This window comes from Bufo gargarizans, chromosome 1 (genome assembly GCF_014858855.1).
Source record: "Bufo gargarizans isolate SCDJY-AF-19 chromosome 1, ASM1485885v1, whole genome shotgun sequence".
NCBI classification, from domain to species: Eukaryota; Metazoa; Chordata; class Amphibia; order Anura; family Bufonidae; genus Bufo; species Bufo gargarizans.
In genome coordinates, this window is record NC_058080.1 from 376,813,970 (window position 1) to 376,839,327 (window position 25,358).

Sequence of the window (25,358 nt, forward strand, 5' to 3'; positions counted from 1 at the left end):
ATGGCCAAAAAATGAACAGACTATTGCTGGTTAAATGCACTTGGTGTCACAGCTTGACCAACCACACTACTGAGGGTTAAATGCACTTGGTGACGGGCGCAGCTTGCCCCTGATGTAGTATATGGCCAAAAAATGAACAGACTATTGCTGGTTAAATGCACTTGGTGTTATAGCTTGACCAACCACACTACTGAGGGTTAAATGCACTTGGTGACGGGCGCAGCTTGCCCCTGATGTAGTATATGGCCAAAAAATGAACAGACTATTGCTGGTTAAATGCACTTGGTGTCTCAGCTTGACCAACCACACTACTGATGGTTAAATGCACTTGGTGACGGGCGCAGCTTGCCCCTGATGTAGTATATGGCCAAAAAATGAACAGACTATTGCTGGTTAAATGCACTTGGTGTGATAGCTTGACCAACCACACTACTGAGGGTTAAATGCACTTGGTGATGGGCGCAGCTTGCCCCTGATGTAGTATATGGCCAAAAAATGAACAGACTATTGCTGGTTAAATGCACTTGGTGTGATAGCTTGACCAACCACACTACTGAGGGTTAAATGCACTTGGTGACGGGCGCAGCTTGCCCCTGATGTAGTATATGGCCAAAAAATAAACAGACTATTGCTGGTTAAATGCACTTGGTGTGACAGCTTCACCCTGATGTAGGCTTTAGCCAAAAAACAAACGCACCATTGAGGGTTAAATGCACTTGGTGACAGGCGCAGCTTGCCCCTGATGTAGTATATGGCCAAAAAATAAACAGACTATTGCTGGTTAAATGCACTTGGTGTGACAGCTTCACCCTGATGTAGGCTTTAGCCAAAAAACAAACGCACCATTGAGGGTTAAATGCACTTGGTGACAGGCGCAGCTTGCCCCTGATGTAGTATATGGCCAAAAAATAAACAGACTATTGCTGGTTAAATGCACTTGGTGTGACAGCTTCACCCTGATATAGGCTTTAGCCAAAAAACAACCACACCATTGAGGGTTAAATGCACTTGGTCGCAGCTTGTGCTGGCGCACCACAAGACACAAAATGGCCGCCGATCACCCCAGAAAAATGTGACTGACAAACGGTCTGGGCAGCCTAAAAACAGTGAGCAATTGAGGATCAGCAGCTCAATGATCCACAGCTGCAGATCGATCAGTTAATCAAGTCCTTTGGAGGAGTTAATCTGCCTAATCTCGCCCTACTGTCGCAGCCGCAACCTCTCCCTACGCTAATCAGAGCAGAGTGACGGGCGGCGCTATGTGACTCCAGCTTAAATAGAGGCTGGGTCACATGGTGCTCTGGCCAATCACAGCCATGCCAATAGTAGGCATGGCTGTGATGGCCTCTTGGGGCAAGTAGTATGACGCTTGTTGATTGGCTGCTTTGCAGCCTTTCAAAAAGCGCCAAGAAAGCGTCACAAAAGCGCCAAGAAAGCGACGAACACCGAACCCGAACCCGGACTTTTACGAAAATGTCCGGGTTCGGGTCCGTGTCACGAACACCCCAAAATTCGGTACGAACCCGAACTATACAGTTCGAGTTCGCTCATCCCTACTCAGAACCCCTTCATTTTTCTATTTTCTTTCTTTCAATTTTTACATGGGAGGCAAAAGCTGCACCATGTGAACTTACTCCTGGCATTATTTTTTGTTGTGTACTAAATATAATTTTGTACTAAATTATTCCGCAAATTGGGCTCTTTCTTAAAAAAATTCTCCGGTTGTTTTGGAATCACAGCACCCAATACAGGATCATTTTTCAGTGCTGCCAAGTTTTTCTTTATGGCATTTTTCATAAAACCTGCTAGTGCATTATATTGAGTAAGGAAAGTAAATCTGAAATCCTTATTTGTTCCTCATCTTCTTTTTATTATCTTTATTCTCCACTTTTTTCCATATTCTTCTATATTTTTAATGCATATTTCTAGTTTTTCTTTTGTGTATCCTTTTTCTATGAACCGATCCTGAATAATTCTACTTTTTCTATAATCTGCTACATCAGTACAATTCCGATAAATCCTTTGAAGTTGACCTTTAGGGATATTTTCCAACCAGGAGTTATAGTGGCAGCTCGTCATATCAATATATGCATTGACGTCTGTCTCTTTGAAAAAAGTTCTGGTTTTAAAAAGGTTATTCTCAATGAAAATAGTCAGCTCAAGGAAATTAATTGAGGTAGAACTAATAGTGCTCATAAATCATTTTTGTTAATGTCAATAATCAGATCATCCAGACCTTGGAGCTCACCTTCCCATATCAATAGACAATCGTCTATAAAGCATTTCCAGAATGTTAGTGTACCTTTAACTTGTTTTTTATGTAAAATAGGCTCAATACTCTCTTTTTCCCACAAAGCCATAACATTTTTTGCAAAACTGGGTGTGAATTTTGCCCCCATCGCAGCCCCAGTTTGCTGTAAGTAGTATGGGTTCTTAAACCAAAAATAATTATGAGTGAGATAAAAATCCAAACAATCTATAATAAATTTCCTCTGCTCAGTTGTCATTGATTGGTCATCATCTAATTGTTCCCTTATTGCTTTTATTCCCAGTTCTTTAGGGATAATGGTATAGAGGGAGGCAACATAAACCATGGCAAGCCACGTATTTTCACAGCTCATATCCAAATGTTTTATGTCAATAACGCTGCCAGTATCCTTTAAATAGGAAGGAGTTTTAGTTACATAATGTTGGAGAAAATAATCCACATATTCCGGGTGTCTGCTAGTTAGTTGATTTATTCCGGAGACAATAGGTCTCCCTGGAGGGTCAATAAGGCTCTTATTTATTTTTGATAACTGATAAATCACCAGAATAACCGGAAATTTTAAATTCAAATACTCAAACTCTTTTTTATTTATAATACCATTTCCTGTCACCACCAGACATCTGAGAAGCTCTGACAGATATTTTTCAGAACCTCCTCCTTGAGGTTCCTTTTGTTTTGCTTTCAGTTTCTCATCTCGTTAGCCTCTCTCAGCTATCATGTAGTTGCACTGATTGCATCCCTTTAAATCCCTTCCCATACTGCATCACTTTGCGGTTTATACAACTTCCTGGAGTGTATGCATGCTGGATGCTACTACTGAGTCTTCTACAGATAAGTTTTGTTCATTCATTTGTACTTTCCTGTTTGCTGGATCCCAGGTGACCCTGACTCCCTCCGTATCAAGTGTAGGGAGCCGGTGGTCGTGTCCCCTCACTATTATAGGGTGTTCAGGTGTTATACAGTCGAGGTACGAGGATATGCGATCATCTACCATTGAGATTTTTGCATAGGCTGAGCAGTTAGGGAGAGAGCCAGGTCTGTTGCAGGGCTATCTCTTTGGTTCCTTAGTTTTGGATCCAGTCAGTCGGATCTTCATTTTGTGTCTTCTAGTTTTCTGTACACCTTCCGTGACATTTCCCCTTTAAAAGACACTGTCTGATCCTTGGTGAGAACACGATATTTAGATCGGTCTGAAAGTAAACTCTGTAGTCTCCCTTCATATTTATCTATGGTCATCACAACCACTCCTCCCCCCTTGTTGGCTGTCTATATTACAATTCGAGCATTGGATTCAAGATCTTTGAGTGCACCCCTCTCTGCAGTTGTCAAATTGCAGTAATTAGGTTAGCTTCCATTTTTCAAGTTCTTTTAGTACCCCTCTTTTAAATGTCTCAATATACGTTGTCTTTATTCTTAGGAACAAATTTGACTTTTCTCTGAGATTAGTATGTTGAACCTTATTAATAGATGACATAACACTAGTGGTTGTTATTTGGTTACTAAAGGCATATTTCGCCAAGTTGAGTTTGTATTTGTGTACATCTAGAAATACTTCAAATTTATTTGGTCTATTTGTAGGTGCAAATTTAAACCTTTTCCTAATAGTCTTTTTTCCGCATCTGATAACTGATAGAAACTTAAATTAAATATTCCTCTTATTTCTCCCTGCTCTTTTTCAGTTTTGGACTGACCTTTTCCTCTCTTCCCTCTGCTGGACTTCTTTTTATGGGAGTCATCACTTTTATTTCTTGTTTCTCTATCTCCATTTGTTTCTCCCTCTGTATTCCCTTGATTGCTTGATGGGAAAAACTTTGTTCATTTTGAATCAAACTCCTAGTATTACTTTGCATATGCTGCAGGGACCTATTCTCTCAACAATTATCCTGATGGTATATATGTCTATTTTGTGGACAGCAATAATAGTTGTTCCTCTGTGGGTAAAACCCCCCAGAATATTGTCTCCCCCCCATTTCTCGGACCACATGAATGATAATTTCTATGGTACATTCTCTGACCTAGATAATTCCTTATTTGAGTAGCGTTTTTTATTTCTGATTTCACTATAGTTATTAGATTTGTCAATAACTCTCTGATTGGTGGCATGGTTTTGTGCATTTATTCTATTTTTGATATACCTCCCTTGTCTGGGTAAGGGTCCATTCACACGTCCGTTGTTTCTTTCCTGATCTGTTTTGTTTTTTGCAGAACAGATCTGGACCAGATCTGTACCCATTCATTTTCAATGGGTCCTGAAAAAAAATATGACATTGTGCTGTCCGATTTTTTTCAGGACCCATTGAAAATGAATGGATACAGATCTGGTCCAGATCTGTTCCGCAAAAAACGGAACAGATCAGGAAAGAAACAACGGACGTGTGAATGGACCCTAAGCTTATAAAACTGTTATCTGACAATCCCTTTGAATCAGCATTCTCCTCTGTTTTTGTCCTCCATTTATATAATTAGTTTTTCTCATAGTCCTCACAAACCTTTAAAAAAAATAATGTTTCTTATTTTTTACTTCGATTTCTGTTTTTACTATATTATTTTGACATTTATCAGATAGTTCTCCATACTCTGTTTTATAAATCTGTATATGGTTCTAACACATGTTGAATTCTCTCAATATTCTCTATTTTAGTCATGTGATCTGAGTATTTTTATGAACAGTAGTCTGTGATTCATTAGAGAGATATGGAGAAAACGTTCTATATGAATGGGGACATGAAAATAAAAAAGTTGTGAATGAAGTAATGTGAAAGTGGACTGCGATATTAGTTTGCAATAATGTTAGTTCAAACGGGAACATCTGGTATTGGTATTATTTGGGACATATTTAACCCCTTAGGGACATAGCCTTATTTCACCTTAAGGACCAGGCCATTTTTTGCAAATCTGACCAGTATCACTTTAAGTGCTGATAACTTTAAAACGCTTTGACTTATCCAGGCCATTCTCAGATTGTTTTTTCGTTACATATTTTAATTCATGACACTGGTAAAATGAAGTCAAAAAAATTATTATTTTTTGCATAAAAAAATACCTAATTTACCAAAAATTTGGAAAAATTAGCAAATTTCCAAGTTTCAATTTCTCTACTTCTGTAATACACAGTAATACCCCCCAAAATTGTGATGACTTTACATTCCCCATATGTCTACTTCATGTTTGAATTATTTTGGGAATGATATTTTATTTTTTGGGGATGTTACAAGGCTTAGAAGTTTAGAAGCAAATCTTGAAATTTTTCAGAAATTTACAAAAACCCAATTTTTAGGGACCACTACAGGTCTGAAGTCACTTTGCAAGGCTTACATAATAGAAACCACCCAAAAATGACCCCATCTAAAAAACTACACCCCTCAAGGTATTCAAAACTGATTTTACATACGTTGTTAACCCTTTATGCTGGGTTCAGACCTGAGCGTTCGCGATGGGGCGCTCTGTATGCGCGATTGTACGGGCGTTTGCAATCGCGCATACAGAGACAAGCGAACGCCCATTGTCGCGCGTTCCCGCTGAGGTCTATGGACGGGAACGCGCGACAAGACACCCCAAAGAAGCTCATGTACTTCTTGGGGCGTCGGGCGTTTTACAGCGCGATCGTACGCGCTGTAAAACGCTCAGGTGAGAACCATTCCCATAGGGAATCATTGGTTCTTGCCTGTTGAGTGTTTTACAGCGCGTAGGAACGCGCTGTAAAACGCTCAGGTCTGAACCCAGCCTTAGGTGTTGCACAAGAGTTATTGGCAAATGGGGATGAAATTTGAGAATTTCATTTTTTTGTCAAATTTTCAATTTTAACCCATTTTTTCCACTAACAAAGCAAGGGTTAACAGCCAAACAAGACTGTATCTTTATTGCCCTGATTCTGCCGTTTACAGAAACACCCAATATGTGGTCGTTAACTACTGTACGGCCACACAGCGGGGCGTAGAGTGAAAGGTGCGCCGTTTGGTTTTTGGAAGGCAGATTTTGCAGGACTGGTTTATTTACACCATGTCCCATTTGAAGCCCCCCTGATGCACCCCTAGAGTGGAAACTCCAAAAAAGTGACCCCATTCTAAGAAACTACACCCCTCAAAGTATTCAAAACTGATTTTACATACGTCGTTAACCCTTTAGGTGTTGCACAAGAGTTATTGGCAAATGGGGATGAAATTTGAGAATTTCATTTTTTTGCCTAATTTTCCATTTTAACCCATTTTTTCCACTAACAAAGCAAGGGTTAACAGCCAAACAAGACTGTATCTTTATTGCCCCGACTCTGCCATTTATAGAAACACCCAATATCTGGCCGTAAACGACTGTACAGCCACACAGCGGGGCATAGAGGGAAAGGTGCGCCGTTTGGATTTTGGAGGGCTGATTTTTATGGACCGGTTTATTTACACCGTGTCCTGTTTCAACCCCCCTGATGCACCCCTGGAGTAGAAATTCCCTAAAAGTGACCCCATCTAAGATACTACACCCCTCAAGGCATTCAAAACTGATTCTACATACATCGTTAACCCTTTAGGTGTTGCACAAGAGTTATTGGCAAATGGGGATGAAATTGGAAATTTTCTTTTTTTTTGCCTAATTTTCCATTTTAACCCATTTTTTCCACTAACAAAGCAAGGGTTAACAGCCAAACAAGACTGTATCTCTATTGCCCCAACTCTGCCATTTACAGAAACACCCAATATGTGGCCGTAAACTACTGTACAGCCACACAGCGGGGCATAGAGGGAAAGATGCGCCGTTTGGTTTTTGGAGGGCTGATTTTTATGGACCGGTTTATTTACACCGTGTCCTGTTTCAACCCCCCTGATGCACCCCTGGAGTAGAAATTCCCTAAAAGTGACCCCATCTAAGAAACTACCCCCCCCCCCCCAAGGCATTCAAAACTGATTTTACATACATCGTTAACCCTTTAGGTGTTGCACAAGAGTTATTGGCAAATGGGGATGAAATTGGAAAATTTCTTTTTTTTTGCCTAATTTTCCATTTTAACCCATTTTTTCCACTAACAAAGCAAGGGTTAACAGCCAAACAAGACTGTATCTTTATTGCCCCGACTCTGCCATATACAGAAACACCCAATATGTGGCCATAAACTACTGTACAGCCACACAGCGGGGCGTAGAGGGAAAGGTGCGCCGTTTGGTTTTTGGAGGGCTGATTTTTATAGACCGGTTTATTTACACCGTGTCCTGTTTCAACCCCCCTGATGTACCCATGTAGTAGAAACTCCCTAAAAGTGACCCCATTTTGGAAACTACGGGATAAGGTGGCATTTTTTTTAGACTATTTTTAGGGTACATATGATTTTTGGTTGCTCTATATTACATTTTTGTGAGGCAAGGTTACCAAAAATTGAAATTCTGAAATTTCATCTCCATTTGCCATTAACTGTTGAGGAACACCTTAAGGGTTAATAAAGTTTGTATAATCAGTTATGAATACCTTGAGGGGTGTAGTTTCTTAGATGGGGTCACTTTTAGGGAGTTTTTGCTCTAGGGGGCATCAGGGGGGCTTCAAAAGGGACATGGTGTCAATAAAAAAAGGCCATCAAAATCGGCCTTCCAGAAACCATGTCGGTCCTTTCCTTTTGCTGCCTGCCTTTTACTGATACAGCAGTTTACGGCCACAAATGTGGCATCTCTGTAAACTGCAGTATCAGGGTAATAAATATTAACTTTTGTTTGGTTGTTAACCCTTGTTTTGTTATCGTAAAAAACGGATTGAAATGGAAAAGTGCCAAAAATTGCGGTTTTGGCACCGTTTTTTTTTTTTTGACCGTGTTAATCTGGGGGGTTAGGTCATGGGATATTTTTATAGAGGAGATTCTTACGGACGCGGAAATACCTAATATGTCTACTTTTAATAAATTATTTTAGTTTTTTGAGTTTCTCAAGTCTGAGAACCAGTTTATTTATCCGATGTCAGTGCTAAATTGGGATATAAATTTAGTACTCCATGGAAGTGTGATACTCCCTGAAGCAACCATCAATGCAGAGCCCGTATAATCGGGGCACGTGTCGCACTGAGTAGTGGTGTCCTTCCGTATCCCCCTCCTGCGACACACTCTGCACTTTTTTTTGGGTTCGTCCCTTCTTTCCAGTATGGGGGACCACAACTGGAAAGTGTTGGCCAGGGACTATCCGGGCGCCTACAGTTCCCAAGGTACTCTAACCTGCTCTTTCCCGAAAAGATCAAGGCCTTGAGGACTGCCTCATAGAACTGGAGGAATGTCCCTGTGTTGCCAGCACTCCAGTACAGCACAAAAGAGTTGTACATGGCAACCTGTACCAAGTAGACCACAACTTTTTTGTACCATGCCCGGGTTTTGCGCATGGCATTATATGGCTTGAGGACTTGATCAGAGAGATCAACTCCTCCAATATACCAATTGTAGTGGACGATACAATCGGGCTTGAGGACCGTTGCCGCTGTACCTCGCACAGGGACAGGGGTGATGCCGTTACCATGAATTGTGGACAGCACAAGGACATCCCTCTTGTCCTTATACCTGACCAGCAACAGGTTTCCAGTGGTAAGGGCACGAGTCTCACCCCTGGGTATAGGTACCTGGAGGGGGTGGGCAGGGAGGCCGCGTTGATTTTTCCGCACGGTCCCACAAGCGGACGTGGATCTGGCGGCAAGAATTTTTTTTCTATTGGTTTGATGTATACAAATGTTCAGCACTCCACATTAAAAAAATGCATACGTTAATGTAAATTTTATTTCTACCATGGAACTGTCTGGTGAACGGACGCCAATGTACGGCATCAGTCTGAGGCATCTGTTAACGCATATATTTTTGGGTATGCATTAAATGGATGGCAAAAATAGGACGTGAACCCAGCCCTAGTGTCAGAATAAGCACCAGTACACAGTGGAGCAGCGTGGCGGAGAGGGGAGGCTGCCATGTACTGAGTGCTACCTAGTCCTGCTGGTCAGGGATGAGGACTGTGTTTCCCAAGGATTATTTTCTACTGGTAAATACAGGGCACAGTATAATATACTAGAATCTATATAATATAAAGAAATTAGCCCTACCCCCGAATAATAATACAATTAGATGGTAATTTACTGTGAGGGGCACAGTACGGGGTGGGGGGCACAGTCACATGACCCTCTGACATTATAAGGTCCTTATGGTTAATGCGGTTCATACGCCACCATAATGAGAAGCAGAGGAGTGAGACAAGGCTGTGATTATGTGGCTAGAGATAAAAAAAAATACTGTCAGCCAGTACAGGCCACAAAAATTAGGCAATAGGCATTTACCTGACAGCAAAGAACTTTGAATTCTGTGGCTGGAGGTACATTAGGCGGTCACAGGATAAAAATGTAACTGTCGGCCAGTACAGGCCCCAAAAATTAGGCAATAGAAATTCACCTGACAGCAAAGAACTTTGGATTCTGTGGCTGGAGGTACATTAGGCGGTCACAGGATAAATATGTAACTGTCGGCCAGTACAGGCCCCAAAAATTAGGCAATAGGCATTAACCTGACAGCAAAGAACTTTGAATTCTGTGGCTGGAGGTACATTAGGTGGTCACAGGATAAAAATGTAACTGTCGGCCAGTACAGGCCCCAAAAATTAGGCAATAGGCATTAACCTGACAGCAAAGAACTTTGGATTCTGTGGCTGGAGGTACATTAGGCGGTCACAGAATAAAAATGTAACTGTCGGCCAGTACACGCCCCCAAAATTAGCCAATACGCATTCACTAGTGTTGATCGAACACCATAGTGCTCCGGGGCTCGGGCCGAACACAGGAGATGTGGCGCGGAAAATTTAACTGTCCGCAGGGGACACCGTCTACGGAAAAACTGCACTGGATGTCACTGATATTTCAGGGATGCGCACACTTTAAACAGGAGATGTGGAGCGGATAATTTTACTGTTCGCAAGCGACACCGTCTACGGAAAAACTGCACTGGATGTCACTGATATTTTAGGGATGCGCCCACTTTAAACAGGAGATGTGGCGCGGATAATTTTACTGTTCGCAAGCGACACCATCTACGGAAAAACTACACTGGATGTCACTGATATTTTAGGGATGTGCACACTTTAAACAGGAGATGTGGCGCGAAAAATTTAACCGCTGCGGCCTATTACACGGTATTTAGCGCAGGATGCGCTAAAAATATATATTTCTGCTGTCACACACAATAGTCCTTAAAAGGACTTTTGGGTCTCTGAAAAGTTTTTTGTATAAAAATCTTCCTATTACACTCCCTACACTGTCTGTCCCTTCCTATGCAAAGCTCTCCCTAACACTGAGCAATTTAGCGCAGGTTGCGCTACAAAAATATATACACAATAGTTCTTACAAGTACTTTTGGGTCTGTGAAACATTATTGTACACTTATAATCTTTGATTACACTCCCTACACTCTCTGTCCCTTAGTCCCTTAGAATGAGCCAAACACGTGTCATAGGGTGCTATATAGCACCCGATGACGTGTTCCGGCCAGCCAATCACTGTTATGGAATTAGCCAACATGGCTACTGGCATTACAGTGAGGGAAGTACTTACCTGTATGTTTATTGGCTGCTTAGCAGCCGCAAAACGTGCAGGGAGGAGACTCGAGCATTGCGCTCGAGCACATGCGGTACTCGGCCAAGTACCGCCATGTGCCAAGCATAGCGATGCTCGAGCCGAACTGGTATTCGGCCGAGCATGCTCGCTCAACACTAATGATAACTAAAGAAATGTGAGGCAGCACCTGAAAGCTCTCTGCTTCTGAATTGAATATACTGGATATATGTTTTGCTATTCTTGTTTTTAATTTCCGAGAAGTACATCCTACATATTGGATATTACATATACTACAGTCAGAAACTTACCTGTTTGGGCTCAAGTCCCTCAGTCCGGGTGAGACGCGCTACCTGGCCACGATCACAATGACGTACTCCATGGCCACACACTCCGGTGGCGCGACAGCATCCTTAGCAACAAGATGCAATGCTTTTTCTCCAGCGTGTGCTGGAGAAGACTTTCAGTGGGCTGATTGCTCAGCTGATCTATTCCTGTGTGCTAGTGTTCTGACTAATGGAGTGCTGAGTCATGACCTATCAGGTTCTGATCCTGGAACTCGGTGCTCTATTTAAACCCCTGTGACTCTCTAGATGTGCTCCCAGTTCCAGTTCTGTCTGTGCATTTGGATTGTCTCTGTCTCTGTGTTTTGTCTGTCTTGCACCTTAGTAGGATAAGAAATGTTGGCCAGTTGCGGACTTGCCACCTAGGGCTTGCACTGCAAGTAGGCATGGAAAGTGGGTGGAATTTCATTTAGGGCTCACTGTCCATGTCTTCCCTACTGACTGCCACAACAATCAGGTTCTGATCCTGGGACTCAATACTCTATTAAACCCTTTTCTGCCCATATACCAGTGCCAGTGATAGTCTTGTTTGGGTTCACTAGCTGGTTCCTGGTTCTTGGATTAATTTTGATTTGTTTGTGCTTTTGACCTCGGCTTGTCTCTCTCTGTCTCAGGTGATTTGTACTGTGCATCCCGTCTGGTATTTGATCTCGGCTTGTATTTGAACTCTCTGTCTCTCGTTTAAGTACTACATTGTCCGCCAGGTTCTGACCCAATCCCTTTGTGTTGTTTTTGTCTCTTGGTGTTTGTCTCTGCACCTTAGTAGCATAGTGACTTTTGACCATTTGCGGTCTTGCTCTCTAGGGCTTGTGTAGTGTACGGGAGAGTAATACCCCGTCACTACAGAAGGGTCACTTGGGTACTGTCGTTCCCCCTGTATTTATGGGGAGGTTGGTATAAAACATCTTGTTAATGTAATCCTATGTACTTCCTGTTACTGTGAAATGTGCATGTGCAGGCCGGCTAGGGTGTAATTCCAGCTCTGAGTCACTAGAGGGAGCTAGGGAACCCTAGTTTATATAAGGCCCAGTCAGGAAGTAGAAAGCAGGCAGACAGTGGGAGAAGGAGTCAGAGATGATCCTGTGTCTGAGTCAAGGCCAGGCCATGGGCCTGTAAGAGTAGAGCAGGCCTGAAGCCTGCCGACTAGGAGAGGGTAGTATAGGCCCTGTAACCAAGTTCCGGATCCAAGGAAAAGGTTCCCCTCCTGAGTCATCAGCCGTCTTAACCGAAACGTCCTAATCAACCAGCCGGGACACAGAATACAACAGAGGCCAATCTGATAAAGCAAGAGGTACTCAAGATAACAGAGGAGGTACTTGATAAAGACAGATTCAAGGATACGCCAGAGATAGGGCATTAGACCTTGGAGAATAAGTCACATGTTTCAGGACCAGTCAGGAATAGAGTGCAAGCCGCCTGTACTGCAACTTCTGTGATTAACACTCTGTAAAGAACCTTGCTATAACCGGCCAGTCAGTAACTTCTATGAACCAACTGTATTCAAATGCAAACCAACTGTCTTCCATGGAACTGCGCTTCCAATTATGTCCATGCATGATTATTACTGACATTCAGTAAAGTTCCAGTTTTGGTTGGCTATCCCGTGGTTGTTCCGTTATTCCACATTACCTTACACGGCGTGTCACCGTTTAATTGACACTGGCGTCACGAACATTAAATACCTGCCTGTTCCAGTATCTGCCCAGATTGAAGACGACAGTGGATCCCAGGTTAGTGGGTTACTCTGCACTACAAAGCCCAGCACACCCCAAAGCTGCGCTACTGACCCCCTGGGACACTGCACTTGAACTGCAAGTAGGTAGGGAAAGGGTGCTGGGTTCCAGGTCTGGACTCACTGCCCATCTCTGTCCCTATCTACAAGTGTTACAACTACATTCAATAATATATAACATGTATTAAATTGCAATGAATAAATGAGTTGATCTTTTTCATTTTAAATGTGCAGCGTCCCACACGTGTGTGTGGGCACTGCTTAAAAGCAATTTTTACTTTATTATAAGCACTAGGTTGTCATGTATAATTTAGCATTTGTGTAACTGCAAAATCCCTGTTAACAGGCCTATTAGGTGTAATTTATACATCCCACCACTAGATGGGGATAGAGCTTAGTTCATATATATATATATATATATATATATAGATCTAGGTCAGGCCTAGTTAGTCAGTTGAGACCAGGAGGAAGATGAGAGGAGTTGAAACCAGGATGTAGTTCAGAAGGGAGCAGATCTGAGGTAGTCAGATCAAGTTAGTGGGAGAAAAGATAGAGTGAAGACTTCGCAACACAGATTAGTGAGTGGAGCTAACTTTGCTAGGAAGTGTTTACTCAAATGTTAGGCGCAGAAGAGCGTTTTTACTTCTGTAGCTGGACTATATACTTGCATCCCTGACCAGTAGGAGAAGAGTTTGCCTCCCTGGAAAAGAAACAAACATTCCTAGGAATTCATCGGTGATAAGAGCCATATTTGAGGGGCACAGACACCTTTGCATGGTGAAGGTTTATTAGCTTCAGGCAGCCACACCAACCTTCTAAGGGACAGTTGAGTTTTCCTGTCTACACATATTCAGCTTGTAGGGAAAGTCAAGGAATAGGATCCAAAACATCTAAAGGAACCAGGTACACCTAACCCACTGCTCCAAAACCACAAAAACCTGACAAGCCTTAAACAGTGGATTTGCAGAATTATCTCTGTATCATCTAAAGACTGCATAATTGTACTACTGCAACTGAAAGACATCCAAAGTAAAAGTTGTGAGTTGCATCTTACCACTGTCTACCTCATTATTGCTACCTATGGTTGTACCACCATTAACGGTACTGGCGTCACGACAAAAATCATCAAAGGACTCAGCAGCAAAAAGCACCCCTAACATCAAGGGCACCTCAACCACCATCTTGGCTGATGCTTCCTACCACAGAACGTGCCCCGGAGGATTTCGTGCCGTCCACCTCAACACTGTGCTGGCAGCCCAGGGAGACTATCTGCTAACTGTGAGTAAACTGATGAACTGTTATACCATTTGGCCCCTCATCGGTCCACTGTGCACCTCACATGTTCCCCCTGCGACTGGCTGGCTGCAAATGTTATTTTGCTGCTCTTACTTGATTTGGAGTAGAAACAAATGGACACAATTTACAGTTTTCTGTCCAAATTAAAAGAAACCACAGCAGGACAACCAGTGTTGTGGTTTTTTAATGGTAAGTAGTATATAAGGAGGAAGCTAGTAAATTGCCTAGGGTAATAACTTCCAGCAACCTTGATCCATAATCAATGGGGGTCTTAATCCAATATAGGTAAATATTTTTTATTCTATGTATTATATTTGTGTAGTCCAAATAATCATTAGTGGTAAATTAGAACTCGCTTCCTTAAGAATATTGTTTTTATGATATAAAAGCTGAAATCTATTTTTGGTTTTAAAAATATATTTCGCTCTGGTGAGCATCCGTAGTTTATAATTTTGCTCTTTAAGTTTATAATCTATAGTTAAACATTCATCTTTAAGCCTTGTTCACATTTCTATTTTTCACTGATTTCTGCAGTCTGCATTTTGCAAGGACAGCACACATCTTTTTATTTTTATTGACTTTGGTTCAGTGAAAAAATCATGGAGACTTGCACTACGCCCGTGATGCAGACCAAACACGCACTGAAGTCTATGGGTCTGTGAAAATTTCAGGTACAACATGGATGGCACCTGTGTTTGACCTCTGTTTGGTCCACTATCACTGACCACTGATAGGAGATGCTTTAATTTTCAACTGAGCAGTATCTGCAGAATACAGATGATACGCGGAGGACAAAAACGTACACACGGACCAAACATGGATCCTTCACGAACATCTTCACGGATGAAATACAGACTGATTTTTATACAAACGTCAAATGGACACAGAAATGTGAACAAGAACTCAAAGTCGCGTGTTTCTGAACAAGCTCTGAAGGTCCGGGTATACTCTCCGACTTGTAGGCTATGGACTATGTGTTTCGGGTGAAAGCTTTAAGAATGTGTTACGAGAGGATGGTTTACGATATATAGAATTTAGTAAAAACTTCCTTTTTAAATACATCCCCAATTAGCATGAAATCCAAAAACATGATTTCTGTATTGTTAGACAAGTAAGTAAATGTAAGATTACACAAATTTCTGTTTAGATATGATACAAAAGCTGGTATGGATGCTACAGGAAAAGTAGTGCCTATACCAGCTAATTTCAGAAAGAAAAAGATGTAAAAAATTTTTCAAACCAAAACATATGTACGATAAACAAAGTAGGAGTTATGGGTAGCCGCAGAATATGTAAGAAAAGCTTATTATTAAACAAAAAATAATTTTAAGTGAGCATAAAAATACGGTAAGTAACTTCCAATATGTATTAAATCCGGAGTGTAATCATTATATTTATGTAAATTATGCAGTTGTGGGCTTATTTGAAAGTAAGCAAGACCATTAAAATGTTAAATTTTATTAAAAGGTGCAGTGCAGCTTGTATTTGTCCTTCATCTCCCACTGCAGATTCAGGCAATGACTTTGGACTGTGGTTGAACCTAATGAGTTTGGCAGAGCAAAGGAGGAAGAAGTGGTGTAGTGCTGCAAGAGCTGGCCAAAATATTCCGGTTGTGTTCTAATGTAGGAAAACATAAAAGGATTACCACCTGCACAGAGCAACAGAAATGTATACTACCTGCACAGACTAAAAAAACTATTTGACATCCAAACTTTTCCACATCCAAATACATTCCAAAGGAGTGGTGACAACTTTTAGAACCCTGTAATTTTGTTATTCAAAGAGCTCAGGGACATTGATTTTATACCAAAGGCATATGGCATCCATAGTTTCCTGATGTAAAAGCAGGATAACGCATAGTATACCGGTATGTTTTTCAGGGTGTCCGTTTTTGCAGAAAAATACTGTGTGCTGAATTTCCCTATACAGTTGTGAAAAAATATATGCACATATGAAACCGGAGACTCTTTTGCCATCAAATAGAGCCTATGGATCAGTTTGACTTGTATACCAGGAGCTTCTCCCAGTGTATACACCAAACTTAAAGGGAACGTGTCATCAGAAAATGACCTATTGTTTAAATCAAGTTTTTATATTAAACATATTTATAAAGAATTTTTGGTGATGTTATTTTAAATTTTCCATATCCATAAAAAATAAAATCCAGCTGTTTTCACACTGACCAATAAGCCTAAAAATAGGAATTTATTGGTCTGTACAGATCACTTTTAAGCTGTCTTTTCATTATCATCATAATCAGTATTACAATGATAGATATTACCTATATATAGATAACACAGGATATCACTAATAGGAGATATCAAAGCTTACTAATGCAGTACGATGATGACCCCACGTTCGTTGGAGCATGGAAAGCTGCTCATCAACAATTTTCCATGCAAATTATGGATCTTGTATTGGCCCGAGATGTAAAGGAATATGCAGCTGTAACAGATGAATTAAAGGGATTCTGTCACCAGGTTTCACCCCCTCCAGATAAAAATATGGTTATGTTCAGGGACCTTTAACCATTCCTAATGTGGTCTTATAAATGTAATCTGTAGGCTCATTTTGCTAAAAATACACTATTACTAACCTGTCATTCATAAAAATAAGGTGCCCAAGGGGATGTAAATGGCTCCAAGCTGTCGCCCGCACCTGCCGAGGTTCGTGCCCAGCGCCGCCTCATAATCTTCTGTGACGCCTCCCGCTCTCCCTCCCTCCCCACTCCTCCTGCTGCTGTAAGATTGCTGTGACGCCTCCCCCCTCCTCCTGCTGTAACATCGCTGTGACGCCTCCCGCTCTCCCTCCCTCCCTCCCTCCCCCCTCCTCCTGCTGTAACATCGCAATCTCCAGGAGAGATCCCAGCAACAATCACGGAAACTGATTTCCATTTGAAAGGTCGTTTTAATGAGGAGGAGATAGAATATATACAGTTTCTGGCCAATATGGAGGCAGAGGGGGCAGGCAGTAGTAGTAGCCAGCTGGATAAATATGTAGGTGGCGTCAGGTTCACCTTCCTTCCTCCCATGCCGGCCGGCTCGGCGATAGACCTGTTCCACAAGCGGGTATTGAGAGAGATACGTGTGCTGATTTACCCAGCAGCACCCCCTAATATTACTGGGGAGGAGTATCAGGCCCTTTTGTGGTTAAAACAACAGGAAAATATCATCATTAAGCCGGCCGACAAGGGAGGGAATGTGGTCCTGATGACCAGGAAATACTATATGGACGAGGCAGGTAGACAATTCGGAAGATGGCACAGTGTATCATAAGTTGAAAGGGGACCCCATCCAGGGGATCGCCTCAAAACTTTGCGCACTAATAGAGAAGTACATAGTAGCCGGCTTTTTACCCAGGGGTATGGCCAGTAGGCTCATTCATGCTTACTCAAAAATTCCCGTATGGTACTTTGTGCCGAAAATTCATAAATCACTGACCCGACCCCCAGGCTGTCCTATAGTCGCCGGGATTGGGTCAGTGACAACCACTTTCTGGCTACGTGGACTGGCTCCTCAGGCCACTCCTTGTAGGTACTCCGACGTTTCTTAAGGACACGGGAGACTTCCTCCGGGCATTCAAGTTTTTGGAGTGGTGGAGGGAGTTCAGCCTGGTGTTCTTGGATGTTGAGAGTCTTTATACCAGGATTCCTCATGACCTAGGACTCCGGGCCATCAACCTTGTACTCAGTAGGAGTAACAAGGAAACAATGTTTAACAACTTCATTCTTGAAGCACATGACCTAGTCCTCACCAGCAATGTATTTCAATTTGATAGTCAGTGGTACCGCCAGGTACTAGGTACCGCAATGGGCACGCCGGTGTCGTGCACATTTGCGGACCTGTACCTGGCGGTATTTGAAGAGACTTACATATTCTCGGTGGGTAACCCCTTTCTGCGGTACATGCATGTATTTTTACGCTATGTCGATGACATTTTTATGGTCTGGTCGGGCAGCGAGGAATCGTGCCACGAATTTGTGGACTACCTCAACACGCACAACCGAATGAACATGCGATTCACTATCAATTTTGGGGGTAAGTCGTTCAACTTTCTGGATGTGCGAGTGACAGCAAAGGATGGTGTATTACACACCACGGGCTTTCGCAAGCCCACAGCGACTAACTCGCTGCTCCACCAGGCCAGCTTTCATCCGCCGTCAGTGAAGGGAGCCGTCCCATAGGGACAATTTGTCCACTTGCGGAGGATTAACGACACTGACGTCGGATTTTACAGACAGGCGAATGAGCTTAGTAGCCGGTTATTATATCGGGGCTACCCGCCGAGAATAGTCGCAGCCGCCCTACGGAGGGCAGCCAAACTTGACCGTGACGCAATGCTGATGGGGAGGGACAGAAATAATGAACAACCTCGCTTCGCATTTAAATACAGTCCCACTGCAGATGTTATTAAGCGGGTCATCAATGAGAACTGGGATCTGTTGAAAGAGGATCCAGCTTTGAGCAATCTTTCTAGTCAGCGACCTTTGGTCACGTCGAGAAAGTGTCCAACTCTCAAAGATAAGTTGGTCAATAGTGTACTCCGCAAATCTCAGGCGGAGACCTGGCTCACGAGTAAAAAATCAAGAGGAAACTATAAGTGTGGGCATTGCTCTTTTTGCGCACTAAATGTATGTAGCAAGTGGTTACAGATAGGAGGAGTTAAACACGCAGTGCAGGATTTTATTACGTGCCGCACACCCTATGTCGTCTATGTTGTTTTTTGTCCATGTAAGAGATTTTACATTGGAAAAACAATTTATCCACCTTTTGAGCGAATACGAGAACATGTCAATTCTGTCCGTTCAGGTAGAGGATGTCCCCGCTTGATTGAGCATATTAGAGCCGCCCATGACGGTCGCCCGCGTTGTCTTTCCTTTGCAGGAGTGGAACAAGTCCGACCCTTGGGGGGGGGGGGGGATTGGCATCGTCTGCTCCTGCAGAGGGAAGCAAGGTGGATCCTACTTACTAGAGCCATGGGAGCGGCGGGGCTGAACGAAAGAAATTACATGTCTGTATTTCTTTAAGACTTGAAGTAGGACATTCAGATATCCATCTGTGTTGTGTCTAGATAGCTGAGGATTTTTTTGATCCCTTAGAGAGTTGGATCCCTTATTGCTTAGCAATTGCTTTCATATCTTAGATGAATGAATAATACCATTGTACAGCGTAATGCATTATATTAGTGAAGTCTGAATCAATTATTGGTACTAACTTACATGTATTTGTTCTTTTCTACATGTTATGGTTTTAACGTTATTAACCTGCGGCGCTCAGCTATTGCTGATGGCTCCGGCTGCAGAGCGCTGCCTCTATAAATCACAACAATGTGTGATGACGTCTACAGCGGCCAGAAGAAGCGCGATAGTACACGCGAAACGGCCGTAGCCGCTACCATCTGCAACAGTATGTCCGCCCCAGTATCCCGTCTGTTATTATCCTTGAGAAGGAAGAATAAAGAGTAACTATTTCGCTACTTCGGTGAGTGCCACATGTTGCTTTACTTATCTTCTCTACATTGTTGCATTCGAATTGGCTCCCTCTCTAATTGCTGAGCACCACATACAAAGTTTTGAATACCGCATTGTTGGCGCATGGCAGAGGCAGTGGCTGGATTGTCGGCTGATATTGAAGCAGTGCCGCCGTATTCTGTTCTTATTTTATATCGGAGATATCAAAGCTTACTAATCCCTCCTGACTTCTGAACAGGTCAAAGAGCATGCCTAGAAAACTCTCCCATGGAAGTCAGTGAGGTCTCCTCCTATCCATGGAGTCTATAGGTGGCTATATGATGGTTGCTATAAAGCAAATCTCTGAACACTGTTAAGAACAGATCTGGACAGATGGCTGCCCCCATACTCATGTCCAGTAATGGGCTAAAAAAAAAAAAATAATACAATCACAAAACAAAAACAGATTAGAAAATAGGATATGTGTCACTATCTGGTTTTGACTGGCAGATAAAAATTCAGTGATGCATTACCTTTAAGACTCAATCGCCAAGTGCACTGAGCCTTGGGCCTGTTTCACATTTGTGGCAGGAGTTCCAGCACAGAACAGCCTGCCGGTGCTTCTGGTTCTGGCATTGTTAGATGTTGTCGGAATGCCTGCCAGCCCCAGAGTAGTAGCCAGATCTCTGCTGGACACTATTATAGTCAATGGGGCCAGTGGGCATTCTGGTAACATCTGCCAAAATCAATCCAGAGAGCCCCGTCAGGCTGTTCTCTGCCATAATTGCCTGCTGAATTCTTGCCGCAAATGTGAAACAGGCCTCCGAGGTATACTACTTTATCTGTCTTCACCAACACCAATCAGCTGTTTGAGGACAGACTATCAATATTCTGAATCCAGAAAACCCCTTTAAGAATATTTCCTGCATTGTTCTCAGTTTCGGTATGTTTCTGTATTTCGGCTTTGAACAGTAGCACCAGTACAGTTATATCCTATAACAACTTGGCACTTATACTGTATGCACATTGTAAGGAAGCAAGACAGAGTTTACTAGTAAACTGTATATTAAACTCCTAACACATCTGCATCATCAGTTTCTAACAGACCTGTGACAGATTTAAGTGGCTGAAATGAAACCTTAATGGGTTGTAATGGATATTATTGACTTGACTGGGATCCATCAATTCTCTGTTATGTTACTGGAAAGGATACCACAGCAGACAGTGCTATTTTGTCCGACAAAAACAACTTATGCCATTAGAAAAATGTAGTTGAAAGTAATGGTAAACACTGTATTATAATTTTCTGTAAAAATGTCAGAATAAAATAATATAGTCTCCACAGTGAAGCTGTGTTCCATGCTTGCACTGATTTCCCTGAAGTGGGCCTCTAAAGTAAGATTTGGCCTAGAAAGTGGTGAGTAGAGTGGTAATAACTCATCACTCCTAGCTTCTCTGACCTTTTATACTCCAGGCCTTGCCGGACCGCACTTCAACTCCTAACACCGTACAGTGCCAGAATGTAGTGTGTCCTGATGTTGTCTGGTGTTATGTTTGAGGTCTAAATTTATGGATGTGGTTATGGGTGTTTTTAATTTTAGAAGTCTTATCCGGGATCTGATTCATTTCTTTGGGTTGAATTAATTTTGAGATCTAGTCTAGGGTCTGAATTAATGTAAAGGTCAGGCCTGTGGCCTGGCATCATTTTAGGATCTAAAGGTTCGCTATGTAGTGCAGCATTTTCTAGTTATGTCCCAGTTTCTATCTGTATTCACTACTATTCTGGGACAATTATTTCAGAAGAGTAGAAATTGGGGGCAATGGGCAACTCTCTAGGAGTAATGGGGGCACTGGGGGCTGCAGCAAGCATGGCATTGGTGTTAACAGCAGGATGGCAGTGAATAGTTGGGTCTAGATGGCTGCAGAAGTGAGGAGCCAAAGATGTCTAGGCGACAAACTTACTCTGTAGGAGAAGTCATCATGGAGATCCTGGCCAGATGAAAAATAAAAGGAAAAAGAATGAATCCAGTTACAGAAGATATCACCTGTGAGTCACCAGATTCAATAGTTATTTATTCTGCCTATGACTATGTCTGATCAGCACCACAGTATATTCTTTTGGTAGTGTTCAGCATGATTGTACACTGCAGACTCCTTGTGTAGAACTAGTATGTGACCACTATACAGTCACTGTAAGGTGGTATTATTGGTTTATATTGTTATTTGTCATTCTTTTACACTTATGTTGATATGTTACATCTACTGTACAATTTAAGGAAAAAGGGATTTTGCTAGCACTACGGCAATGACAATCAGTATAGTGTGGAAACTGTTTTAATGGGGATGTTGCACATGTAGCTGAGTTCCATGTAGCAGTAGAATGGGCTGTCAGAATCAATTCAACTGGTGGGCCCTAGGCTTTCCAGTTCGGCACTACTGTGTTCACACATTGTAGTTTTATCATGGTTTTGCAATGATAACAATAATATTTGTAAGATGAGCTAAAATTCCATGTGGCATAAATGTATATAAATTTAAGCAGCAAATAGATAGTAAATTATGTGCAAAATAGCAAGAATTGCATTCATAACATTTTCCTCTAATGGCATAATTAATCAGAATCACTACACATAAATGTTACTGAAGTGTTGCATCAGACATCAGACAAGTAAAAAATAATCTAATTCCCTTTCTGTTATAACTCCTAAGAGTCATACAGAGGGACTAAAAAAATAACATACAGGGAGATCAATCAAAACTAGCGCAAAGGAAAACTATTGTCCATAGCAACAAATCATGTCTGCCAAAAATGCTATGGAAAGCTGCCCCACTTCCTCTAGGTTTGATTCACACAAAAAAACTACTGTGGCCAGATTTTAAAATTTATAGCAAGATTTTGAAAACCCTCCAAACATACCTTTTTGTTGTTGTTTTTTTTTTTGTCATTTTGTAGCATTTTCTAACGTTTTCCATGGGTTTTCTTTCAGGCTTTCCAGAAAGTCCCAGAAAAATGGTATGTACAACACTTTAAAAATATGGTATTTTTACCACTGCTGAAAAATGCATTAGTTTTTACTTCAATTGGAGCAGCAATGCAATAACTGGTTCTGTCCACTACACTACAGAGTGGACGGAGCTGTGTAGTTGCGGCACAGACTTCCAGCGCGGTAGCTAGTACACAAAAGCTGATTATGGAGGTGTGGGACCACCACCTTTCACATACGGATGGCCTTTACTGAGGATAGGCCATTACATGCTAAATCCTGGACAACCCCTTTAAAAGGATAACCCAAGATGTGCCGAAATCCTGTGAGGCCGTCACTTCCGGGATTAAATGCCATACAGTGGGTAGGTGATCCCAGCCTGGGGTTAGAACCTGCAGCACATGCGTGATTCTTAATATCTCTCAAACGCTTTGGTGAGAGAACGCTTGTCCTGCAGGTTGCAATCCCAGGTGGCCACATGGCAACGTGGCACATCCCAGATTGCCCTTTATCTGTATTTAAAGGAGTTAAGGATAGGGCTGTCATATTTATGAATGTGGGGTGTCATTTTCTTTAAACATAGACAAATACCAGACAAACTGTTGATTCATAAAATTACACTTTTTCTAGTTATGTATGCAGACAGTAAATATAATATTCAATACAGTGCCACAGCTGGCCTTTTCTTCACCCAGGGCAAAAATTCATTTTGCTGACCGATTATGTAATGCACCCTCTTTGCAATGCCCCTGATTTCACCATATGACTATTTATTAGTAAACTTCACAACTGCATTAAACACCAAACTATTAGAAATGCCTTCAAATATAAAGTAAGCTATGTGACAGTAAAGGAAAAATGTTACACGTGTATGTGTGTATATGATAGAGGGAATATGATAATTATGATAAAGTAAATTTAAATCTAACAATGGGTCTTTTAAGACCATCATGGAAGGCGTGATGTAGCAGATCTGAGTTTGTGATCATAAATTACTGAACTCATACTGTGTTCTCATAAGACTGGAGGTATACATATTGCAATATCTTTCTCTAACCCAAAGAGTCATCCCAACCATATATATAAAATTTGTAATATACATCTATCACTCAGCGTTAGTTTAGCAGAATACAGATAACTATTGAACATAGCAATGACCTCGACATTGAAGCAAAGAGGTAAGTTCTACATACTAAATAATGTGGCTGAAGATTTAAAACTTCCAGCCCTCCCTCACCCCCCTTAAAATACAAAGCCGTGACCAAGCTACAAGATGAAGTTGCTCAAACCTTTGGGGAGCCTCTCAGCCAAGCCAAAAGCAGCCACAGTGAAGATAGAAAGAAGTGGAATGTGTGGTAAATCTTTCATGATTAATTTCCAAAAAATTGGCGTCTTCAGAGAAACAGAGGGAAATTCCAAGCTTCTTTCATTTTAAGCCCTGGTTTGCTCAAGTACTGCAAAGTAATGACTGTTTGTGAGACAGGCCCTGCCGGGTCTAAGTATACTCAGGAATTCTGTGACTTGGCTGGAGTGATGGACATGGCCAGCTGGTGAACATCTACTTAGGTCAATGCAACTATGCAGGGCTCAGGAAACAAGAGAAAGCAAATCCGTCTCGAATCCTTTTTAGTGGAACATTGTGATATACCATACTGGCAGGCTAAGGACAACAGTAAAATGACTGCAAGCCTGTCATATGTCTAGCACTGTGACAACTGTCTTAGGATGAGATGGTAGCAGGTTTAAAAAGTTTAAAAATATTCAGGCAATACGGGTGGGCTATACAGTACACCATTTGGTTGAGATATTACAGCAGAATACAATGGAAGCTCACATTGTGCCTTTGAAGGAACAATAGAAGTATAATTTACAGCAATATGAATAACCCAGAACAAATTGTAAATCACAAATGTTCTTTTACCAGAGAAGCAGGAGATCATTGAACGATACAAAACGATATACAGTAGTTTTCTTATCATGGTCATTGGTGACATGCTGTATTACTATAATATGTGACAAATTTCAGCTTGGTGGGGTACGACTGCTGAGACCCCCTGTTGAATACTGGAACAATATGGCAATGGTGCTTGGCCCTCCTGTTGGCTCTGCTTGTCTTTTTTAGGATGCTCCATGATCAGTGCTGACAGTCGGACATTTCTTGGTGTAATGTGTGCAAATCCATAAGAACAATAGAGATAATGGACTATATACCAATAAACATATAAATAGTGTACCATAAAAATACTTTTGTATTAGGGGAAAGGGAAATAAAAAGCATTTTCTTGAGAGACAATAATCCATCAAAAATTTGTTAAACAAGCATGGTGTCAATCAAGCAGAATAGTTGTGATACAGTGATACAGTTTTGGAAGCCAAAGCCAGGAGTGCATATGCAGTACCCCAGACCTGGGGGTATATACAATTATTTAATGTTTTATATGCAATTTTATGGAATGGAATGTGATGTTTTGGCATTTATTCCAGCAGGGGGAGGTATTGTTGGCAATGGTCGGCACCAATAGGGCTAACCACCCTGTTCCTCCCTTCTTAATAAGAAAGGGATGGTCCTGCCTCTTGCCAGGAGGAGGAGGAGGAGTTCCAGAGTAGTGAGACAGAGAAAAGAGAGGGGAGAGAGTTCCTGTTCTGATAGTCGGGGATTGAGGAAGCAAATGTCAGATCTTCCCCTGTAAGACCAACACTCCAGAGGAACACTCAGGGACCAGATCTTGTTCCCCTGTGAAACCAA

At 41.9% G+C, this 25,358-nt stretch overlaps 1 protein-coding gene across 2 annotated transcripts in view; it reads right to left on the reverse strand.

Moving 5' to 3' along the window:
* The window catches only part of LOC122920487 (muscle, skeletal receptor tyrosine protein kinase-like), a 229,185-nt gene extending 205,117 nt beyond the window's left edge, over positions 1-24,068 (reverse strand). For both annotated transcript variants that reach the window (XM_044270028.1, XM_044270019.1), the window contains exon 1: positions 23,902-24,068. In XM_044270028.1, coding sequence (XP_044125963.1) covers positions 23,902-23,980 — 79 coding nt within the window. In that variant the 5' untranslated portion in view covers positions 23,981-24,068. The remainder of the gene's footprint in view (positions 1-23,901) is intronic.
* Positions 24,069-25,358: the final 1,290 nt, after the last annotated feature.